General features: G+C 43.2%; 1 protein-coding gene across 1 annotated transcript; it reads right to left on the bottom strand.

The window, feature by feature from the left end:
* Nucleotides 1-5,787: 5,787 nt before the first annotated feature.
* LOC116263029 (pectinesterase-like) lies at nt 5,788-8,948 on the bottom strand. The gene is made up of 2 exons (XM_031642596.2): nt 7,957-8,948; nt 5,788-6,508 (listed from the first exon to the last, which is right to left on the bottom strand). The coding sequence occupies exons 1-2, from the start codon at nt 8,945-8,947 to the stop codon at nt 5,817-5,819; spliced, it is 1,683 nt and encodes a 560-aa protein (XP_031498456.2). The 5' UTR covers nt 8,948; the 3' UTR covers nt 5,788-5,816.
* Between the last annotated feature and the right edge of the window lie 467 nt (nt 8,949-9,415).

The raw sequence follows: 9,415 nt of genomic DNA, 5'->3' as shown, positions 1-9,415 counted from the left end.
GAAAATTTTGTCAAAGAAAAGATTTGTACAACCAAAAGCATAGAAGTATATAGAGACATACAGAAAAAACATACAGCAGCCCAAGGGCGAGGTTTTCCCAGATGTTCTCCATAGCTGGTTGCGCAATGTCTTTGGGCTACATGGACTAGGTCACAACTAGCTGGCGGCCAAATATTTAACCAGTGACTCAACAGGTAGAGGAGAAAAAACTAATTTCGGTTCCTTGGTATTGACTGCATCTTCTGTTGCATTTCGTGACTTCTAAGGGGAAAAGGATTATTGAACGTTAGAATGCAGCTGAAAGGAAATATGGATTAACAACTTCACATAGAAAATTGCCAAAAGTGTTCCACATTGCCTATCAATCTTAATAACATCTGCTAAACATCCCTAGACTACCAAATTTAAAAATAAACTGCATAGTTCAAACTTAAAAACTTTTGAATAGTTTTCATCCACAGTAGTTATTTATTTCACCAGAAAAGATTCACCATACTTTACTTTGTTAGAGGATATACTTCATGGCCGCAAGTGATATCGCGGGATAATCCAGTTACCAACTCTCATCCAAGTTGAATATCTAACATTTAAAGTGCTTGTGCTCCAACAACTATACCATGAAGGTGTGGCACTGCAAAATCTAACAGCCTTAGAAACTATTGTCTTAAGGTCTCTGGTGTAGGATATCTGGAAAATCCAGTTGGTAAACCCAAGAATTGTATGTCAGGATTATTAAGGCTAGACATTACAATTTGCATTACAAACATTTGCTTCAGCTTTCCCGAATGTCTTGCACAAAAAAACAGAATTTAAATTTTTAAAAAAGAAAAAAAACCCTAATAGTCATACATCAGTATCATGGCATTAGTTTGTAAGCGAATATTTGGTTCTCCAACCAATTTTCTCATGTATCGGGTATCAGGTTAAAACAGTACAAGCAATGCATAAAGAATACAGTTAAAATAATATCTTACCCCATCTGGTTTAAAGACGTTCCATGGCTGTAAAGAGATCTCAACAACAAGATCTACATTTTCTGACCTTTCTCGAAATGAAGGATACTTTTCACATATCTTCTGATAACACTGAAGAAGCAGAAATATCAATTGAAACTGGTCAATTTTCAAAAGATAAACATTTATTAAATAGAAGAGATTTTCACAAATCTCAGCCCTTTTTCCATGTGAATATTGTGCCTTACGGTACTTTATGTCAACAGTCCAAGATATTTATCAGGACAAACTCATGATTCTTGTAACCAGAAACTAAAAATAAACCTTGGATCTGTTTAGCATATTTATTTATATCACTGTACTTGAAGGATAAGCCCAACAAGACACCAAGGTACTAAACCAAATATGGCTAATTTTTTGTGCCATAAACTGCCGCACTTTGCTCTTCGCAGTGGCAATCCACAGTTTTTTGTTTTCTTTTTAGCCAAGATCAAGCTTTGGAAACAGCAAAAGAGATGTGTCAAATATTTAAAAAGTCTAAATAAGTTACATCCAGATTCCAAGAACTGGATGTATTCAAATAAAAATGTGAAACAGTATCGTGTTTGCTAATGGAGCTACAATAGATACGTGAAGTGCTTCCTTTAGCATAAGTAAGCTAAATGTGCTGTAGCCCTCATTTTGGAACTATCAATGTGGATAAGAAAAAAAAATCAGATGAGCAAATACATCACCGTACACGTATAAGCAATTAAGAAAAACCAAAGCAACCTTAAACCTGCCTTCATGTACCTCCCTGCTTGCCTCATTAACCAAACAGGGGGTCTTTCAACTTTCCCACCGCGCACAGCATGAAGTAGTCGCGGTTCTGTGGTGCGGGCAACTTCAGGTTTCATGACGGACTCTAGAAAAGCGCAAGAACATCAATAAAGCGAAGAGAGCAAAAATGGAAAAGAATCCTAAGCACGGAAGAGCATATGCGTGTTTTCTAAACAAGAAAGCAATACATAGAAAAAGAGACTTCTTTACAACGGTTAAAATCTTGCTTTAATTAAGGACAAACTTTGAGGAACATTTCAGCTAGATGACCAACTTGTGGAAGCAGTGTGCAGTCTACTATTAGAAGAGAATGAGAATCTAACTAGTGATATAGGACGACCCACTTTTTCAAGAACTAAAAACCACGCTAAAAGGGGAAGAAAGTGTCTATTACAATTTTGCTTTTCCAAGCAAGAACGGGAAGGCAACCTCACAAAGCTTCGGCTATCTAAATGTGCTTGATATGCATTACGCTAAGAAAGAAGTCTTGACTTTGTGAATAAATTTATCTAAGCAGCAGCCATGATCGCCAGTGCATTTCCTGCAGAAATTTGGATCTCCCAGAAACGAAAAAAAAAAACGCATGATCGACCCCCGAAATGATCGTTGAATTGCAACTAAGACCAACAACCAGAAGCATTGAACCACTCCGCTTTAGTATTCAGATTAAAATACCCATTGCCTGAACACCAGAATTTTCTTTTTCCAGCACATACTCACCCGGTCCAACGTGAAATTGCCTTTAGAAAATCAACATTAAAGAGAACGACTTCTCTTCTCCCTTGACAGAAAGAAGAAAAGGGAACGCATAGCAAGTCGGCACCAGGCGTAGAAGTTATAAAGTCGGATGCTAACACGGCAAAAAGGCAGAAAGCTGAAGAGGAGAAGGGAGGTTACCTCTAACAGCACAGTTGCACCAAATCTCAGATTAAGGCGAGGATTTTTGGGCGGAGTGATGAAGTGGACAGGCTCCACCGGAAACGTTTCGGCTACCGGTGATGATGGTCCACCTACGCCCGTCTCCGACCACCGGCAACGTTTCAGCTACCGGTGATGATGGTCCACCTAAGCCTGTCTCCGACCACCCGTGACGTTTCGGCTACCGGTGATGATGGTCCACCTAAGCCTGTCTCCGACCATCATTATGTAGTTCTTCTTCTTATCGATCGATAAGTTCTCCTTGTACACGCCTCTTTCACTCATATCACAAAGTAACCTTTTTGCCACGGTAATCACCGGTGCCATCCTGAGCCACCACCACAGTTCCCACCGTCTGCAAGGCCATCCTCCTAGGACCGGGGCACGCCCTAAAGATGTCCCTCTTACCCAGTGGGGCACAGCATCCGAGCCCACTCTAGGTCGTCCAACAACTTCCTCCCGGCCTTAGTCTTCTTTGGGTTACGTGGGCGCCCATGAACAGGTAAACATCGACAAGGAGAGTTTGTAGAGCTGGTTTCGTTCGCCAGTGGGGCGTGGAGTTGGTGGCCTCGTTGCCAGAAAGAGGCTTGGGTGAGCCCTTCGTAGCAAGTCTGCTGGTTGGTGACGATGGCGCTAAGGAGGGTATGCACCTTGTCGCCCTGGTCGTCTGGGAGATAGGTGGTGCCGTTGGTGCTTAGGGTTGTTAATGAGGAGAGAAGATAGTCGGTGGTGAGCTCGGAGAGAAGAAGGCAGTCTCTGAGACCGCCTTCTGCCTGAGGAGGCAAGGTGACGTTGTTCTTGATGATCCGGTCAGCCGACTGAGACAGAGACCTCTTGACGAGGTATTGGCCGTAGCCGTAGAGGTTGAAGCAGATGACCGCAGGTATGACGGACTTGCAGATGGAAGGGTTGGCAGTAAAGTTGCATGCGTGCTCTGGGGAGACAATGGGCAATCTCAGAGAGAGGAAGGTGGGCAAGAGGATGAGGAAAACGAATAAGAAAAGGAGGTGCAGGTGAGGTTCCTAGAATGGAACATTCTTGTGGAAGGAATGCCTCTTACACTCTTGGAAATGAAGTATATATATGGGGTTGTCAGTTTTAGTTGGGGATGATTGCGGCTAAATCTGCGTCCTTTTGATTATGTAGTACAAATTTTCTGCTAGTTTTTATGAATTTCCAGGCTTTAATATGTGATCTCGTTTACCTTTATAATAAATCACCAACTATCGATGCTGAACAAAAGGATGGCTTTAACCATAACTGAAAAAATAAGTGAAGCGATATGTAAAGCAAATCAGAGAAGCAAAAATTTTGTAAAAAATATTATAATTTACATTGGCGAGGGCAGTGAGATTCAAGGAAGAAATGCCACGAAGAAAGCACGAACTGAAAGCAGAAGTGGTGTCCTGGTAACTATAATTTTTAACATTATTTGCTGAAGTCATCCACAGATATGGTTTGTTCATTAATTTCCACCTAGCTCATTGATGCGCTGTTGCGCATCTCAGTTTTTCTTGTCTTCCACCTGTGATCGGTAATGAATAAGCTGCACAATTTGGACCAAGCTGCTTAATTTCAGACGTTGAATAAATAGAAAACAGTACAGGGAATACGAACAGAGTATAGGAAATCTGTCTGCTCTGAAAATTTGGACGCTAACTGCAGCAAAGTGTCCTCATAAATTCTTCAGTACATTCCTGTACTGTGTTTTTTTTGTCTTTTCCTTATCACCATTATTCATATATTTTGATCGTGGAAGGTAACTCACCGGTGTTTTACAATATGGATCAGTAACACTAAGGCCATGATTTACCGGCATGTTGGCGATGTAGCTGAATGAATTGATTAACAGTCTGATCGCCCGAGACGGTCAAATTCATTGCCGAATGACCAAGTGGACATGGTGCGTACCCTACTGAGCGCCATCATCACCAACCAGCAGACCTGCTGTGACGGACTTACTCAAGCCTCCTTCTCCCACCGAGGCCACAACCTCTACGCTCCTCTCGTTAATGGGCCCAGACTCTATAGTGCATCCTTAGCCTTGTTCACCCACTACCGGGTACCTAAGCTCGAGACCGGTCGACAGTTGCTGGACGAGCTAAAGGTGGCACCAGATGGTGTACCCCGTTGAGTCAACAAGGAAAATTTCCGGCACAGTTCCGGTAGGAGGATGGATCTCCAGGCTGTGGGAAGCGTTGTGGTCGCCCAGGATGGCAGCAGAAATTACCGCACCATATATATATATATATATATATAGATATGACACTCTTGAATTGGCAACTTAACACAATCCGTTTATCGCCCATTCAATTTGAATGGGCCACTAAGTCAAATCGGTCGGCCACCGAAACCATTGTCCAATTAACACCGATTATGATAATAGTTTCATACATGTTTCAAATTCAGCAAAAGTGAGCATCATTTTTGCGGAATTTTTTATGAGATACGACCTGGTTTTGCGGTCTCCATTTCTCTCCATTGATATGACATATGTGTGCATCTCCCTCATAACTTACCCGACCTGATCCTGAAACAATCTTCCGTCTGGACAGCTCAAAGGATGACGTGCCGATTGGTGGTGGCTTTAATTTGAATCTGATGCAGGTTGGACACCATTGCAAAAATTTAATATATGTAGCACGAAGTCGATATCGAATTATAGCCACCATTGCAAAAATTTAGATTGAACCCGGGTCTGGCCCAGTTCCTTCTTATTTTCGATCACAAAATATTTTCAGAGCAGACCCAGTATAACTTGTCTTATAAGACGCCCAGAATGATCCAAATACAAAAAAAAAAAAAAAAAATCCTCCATTTAGTGTGTCTGTGTGCGTGCCCGTTTTTACATCAGATCTTATAGGCTCCATTATAAGTTTAGAACGTCGGGACGTTAGACAATCATACGTTGGTTCATAAAGAATTTGCCAACGCTGCAGCATTTTTTAAAAGTCATGACTTCTAAGAATGAGCACGAACTCGAATAAAGGAAAAGAACATTATATTGAAAGAATTAAAAATACATACTTCTTATTTGTCACCAAATACAAACTTTTATTTTCTTCTTCCTGTTCATAAACATCATCGATATCTCCTTCCTCTCATGATCATCTTACTCGCTCCGACTCAAAGTATCCACGCTTCAAAGGGCACGCATGTTGGAAGCAACCAGAACTCTCCCTGTATCATTCTAGAAACAGTGAAGCTGTTAGCATCAAAAAAATTCATGACATGGTAGCCGGGCCAGTCCACCCTCTGACTGGTATCAGCCCCCTCACCACTGTTCATATACTCCCCATAGTATAGAGTACTCAACGCGAAGTCGCCGGACCATGGCAACCAACCCTTGGGATCGATCAGGCTGTCAAGGTTTGACCTCATGTACACTGTCCTGGAGTACTCCCTCCATGGCCTTCCGAGGTATGACTGGACAGGGAAGCCGGCTTCTTGAAGCTCCGGCGTCGCCATGATGTTGCTCTTCATTATGGATATGCCTGTATTCTCGTTAGGATCCGATCTTCCCTGAGCCGTGAACGTGATGGACTGCCCCTTCAATGGCAGCCGAGCGTACATGTTGCACATCTGGAAGACAGCAGCCGCGTCGCCGAAAATGAAATCAACGGTGCCGTAGATGTCGCATTCGCGGTAGAACTGGCGCATGGAGTGAGTGTAGAGAGTGTCCTGGTATCCCTCAAAGCTACATCTGTAGAAGGAGGAGAGATCGGCGCCGTTCCTGACCGCCACTGCCTGGCCCTTGGCCGGACCAGCCGTGTTCCGGACTGTGAAGTCCTTGCCGACGAAGTTCTGTCCAACTACGACTGCATTACATGAAAGTCATTCTTTTTAAACGACATGTCTCTTATTGCACAAATTTCTACATAGAAAAGAGTGTGTGCCCAACTCTTGTTCAACGGAGTCGGTAAGTGGATCCATCAATTAAGACTAGATATGAAATCCTAGTCCAAGAAGATATTAGTGAAGAACTTGGTCTTAAATGGGTTCGTGAATCAAAACTCAGATCGCGTGTTTGTCCATTTTTTGATGGATCTAGTACTAGAACGGCAACATCTAGTCAACATCCTTATCTTGCTTGGATCTAATACTCAAATCATAAGCTTAGGTTCTAGGTTCTGTTTTAACATGTTGAATAAATATCTACACATAGAAAACATCGTAGAAGAAATTAGAATGGCTGTTGGCTAGAACGTCAAATCCAATTTCACAAAGAAACTAAGACCGAAGCTCCCGAAGTTTCTACCGATGAAGCATGTGGACCCATCTCATGATTTTATTTTATAAGAAGGAATCCATTAACGGCGGGACCAGTTAATGGGCTTCGTCCCTTGAGATCCAAGCTGGAGGTAAGATCCTACAGACACGCCATCCGAGCACTAGACAAAGAGCAGAAACCATGTGCAAACCAATGTAAGTAAACAACTTGCATCCAGTTATACTTCAGAAATCAATGCTCTTTGTTTTTCTTTTATCGAAATTCTAATTGTATCAACTTGATTTATGTAATTTAAATCCTAAAACTCCACGTCATTTAAACTAGTTCTTTGCATGTGCCGTGAAACTTTCCAAACTTCTGTATAGCAATTCAAAAAGTTTTAAGTCATAAATAGTTTCTAAATCGTAGCTACACCACTAATCCTGTTGTGTGTATATATATATATATATATATGCATGAAATTAGATAATATTTATGCGTCCAATTAATGCAAATATATATATATATATATATGTTCATGAAAATTAGGTAATATTTATGCGTCCAATTAATGCAAGTAGTCCAGTCGGTCGAACGGGTCGATATGCTTTGCGCAACTTCTGTATGATATACACTTCATAAATCCTGTCTTCGTGGATAGTTGGGACGTCATTTGCTGTACAAAGTATGAAGTTAAAAACTTAGTAATCCTCACTTTGACGTTGAAACTATATAGTTGACTATATCTATAAATTGGTTCCTAATAGTAATCCTCTCTTTGATGTTGAAACTATATATTTCACTATATCTATAAATTGGTTTCTAAAAGCATTGACATCGACGATCTAAGGTTTTAAAAGTTTCATTATGTTGTAAAATCTCATCTTCATCTTTGGAAAAAAGGAATTCCGATTCAGGAGATGTTTTGATCCATGGCATCTGTGTAAGTTGGAAATTGGAAATGTGACACACTTTTTTGTGCTATTAAATGAGTCTCGTTTAGCACGGAAAGAGAGGAAACGGTACTGAGTCTAATGAAAAGAAGCACATGGTCACCTAGAGTAGCGGAGTTGAAGGTGGTGAAGCCGTCTCCGACGCTATGGCTGCCAGTGATGATGGTCTCGTTGATCCCAGCCCCCACCATCATGATATTCGTCTTGCTCGATCCCACGGTCACGTACTCCTCGTAAACGCCGGGATCGATCTGTATCATATAGTACCCAATCCGGGCGTCCACATTGTCCGCCGCAGCAGCAATGGCGTCGTTGATCGTTCGGAAATCCGCCTCTCCACTCTTCGACACCACCACCGTGGTCTTCACCCAAGGGATGAACAGATGAGCCGACCTCCTGGTGGGACCGAACCGAAGGAGGTCTTCGTTGACCCACCGCGGAACGCCGTCCGGCCTCACCCTGGACTGTTCCAGCAGATGGCGACCTTGAACGACTTTCTTGGTATTGTTGCCTTCGGGCACCCAAGAATGGGCGAACACAGCGAGGGATGTCCGGTAGAGCTCGGACCCATGGACGAGCTGGTCGTAGAGGTCGCCCATGCTGTGCAAGGCGGAGGACTGGCCGAGCCCGTCGTGGCAGGTCTGCTGGTTGGCGACGATGCCGCTGAGAAGAGTGTGGACGTCGTCGCCAAGCCTGAGGGGAAGGAACGGGGAGCCGGCGCCGTTGAGTGTAGAGAGGGAGGAGCCGAGGTGGTTGGAGGTGATTTGGGAGAGGAGTTGGCAGTCCTGGAGGGCGCCGTGGGCTTGGCCGGGGAGGGTGTTGGGGTTGTCCTTGAGGGCTCGGTCGATGAGGCCGGAGAAGCTCGCCGACTGCTGCAGGGACCGGCTGACTAGAAGGCGGCCGTATTCGAAGAGGTTCAACCTACCTCCACTGGGAAGGATGGACCTACAGAAGGTGGGGTTGGTGGTGACGCTGCAGGCCTGGTCGGGAGGGACGGGTGAGGTGAGGTTGTCTGAGAGTGAGAAAGGAATGATGGAGAAGATGAGAACCAAAATGGTGATCAGGCCGGGCAACTGCATCTTGGAGATCGTCATCTTTTTCTCTCTCTCTCAAGCTATAGATAGTATAAACCCTGGCGGTGTTATATAGCTTGTCCAGGAAGAGAGAGAGAGACGAATTGGTGGGTGGGTGGGTTCCATATGCTCTCCCCCGCTTCAGACGGGGATGGCCATCTCTTCCTCCATGTGTATTTTTTTCATGAGCTGTACAGTTGAGGCACATAATATGAACTTTTGTTTCCGACTCTTTCTGTCTCCACATTCATAAGGTGGAAGGCGAAGCAAGTCATAGGACTGACTTTAGACTGTTTATCATTCTGAATCAGGATCCCCATTTGGTTCCAAATAAAAGATGGTCAGGGAAGTAAGTTCAAAGGGAGTAGTTATCTAATTCAATAATATCCGGGCTTTAGTCGTTTTAATAGTATACGAGAGTATCTGCATATAAAAACTTATTGAACAATATTATTGTGGAATATGGGTGGAACAAATGAAGATCAAACT

The sequence above is a fragment of the Nymphaea colorata genome, chromosome 10 (genome assembly GCF_008831285.2).
Source record: "Nymphaea colorata isolate Beijing-Zhang1983 chromosome 10, ASM883128v2, whole genome shotgun sequence".
NCBI classification, from domain to species: domain Eukaryota; kingdom Viridiplantae; phylum Streptophyta; class Magnoliopsida; order Nymphaeales; family Nymphaeaceae; genus Nymphaea; species Nymphaea colorata.
Note: the sequence above shows the minus strand (reverse complement) of the source record. Positions and strands in the feature narration are given on the sequence as shown.

Excerpts from the sequence above, each read along its gene's own strand:
- LOC116263029 (XM_031642596.2), bottom strand. The coding sequence starts at position 8,947 with ATGACGATCTCCAAGATGCAGTTGCCCGGCCTGATCACCATTTTGGTT. Across the intron at positions 6,509-7,956 it reads CTTCAACTCCGCTACTCTAG|TCGTAGTTGGACAGAACTTC; the intron begins GTGACCATGTGC and ends CATGTAATGCAG.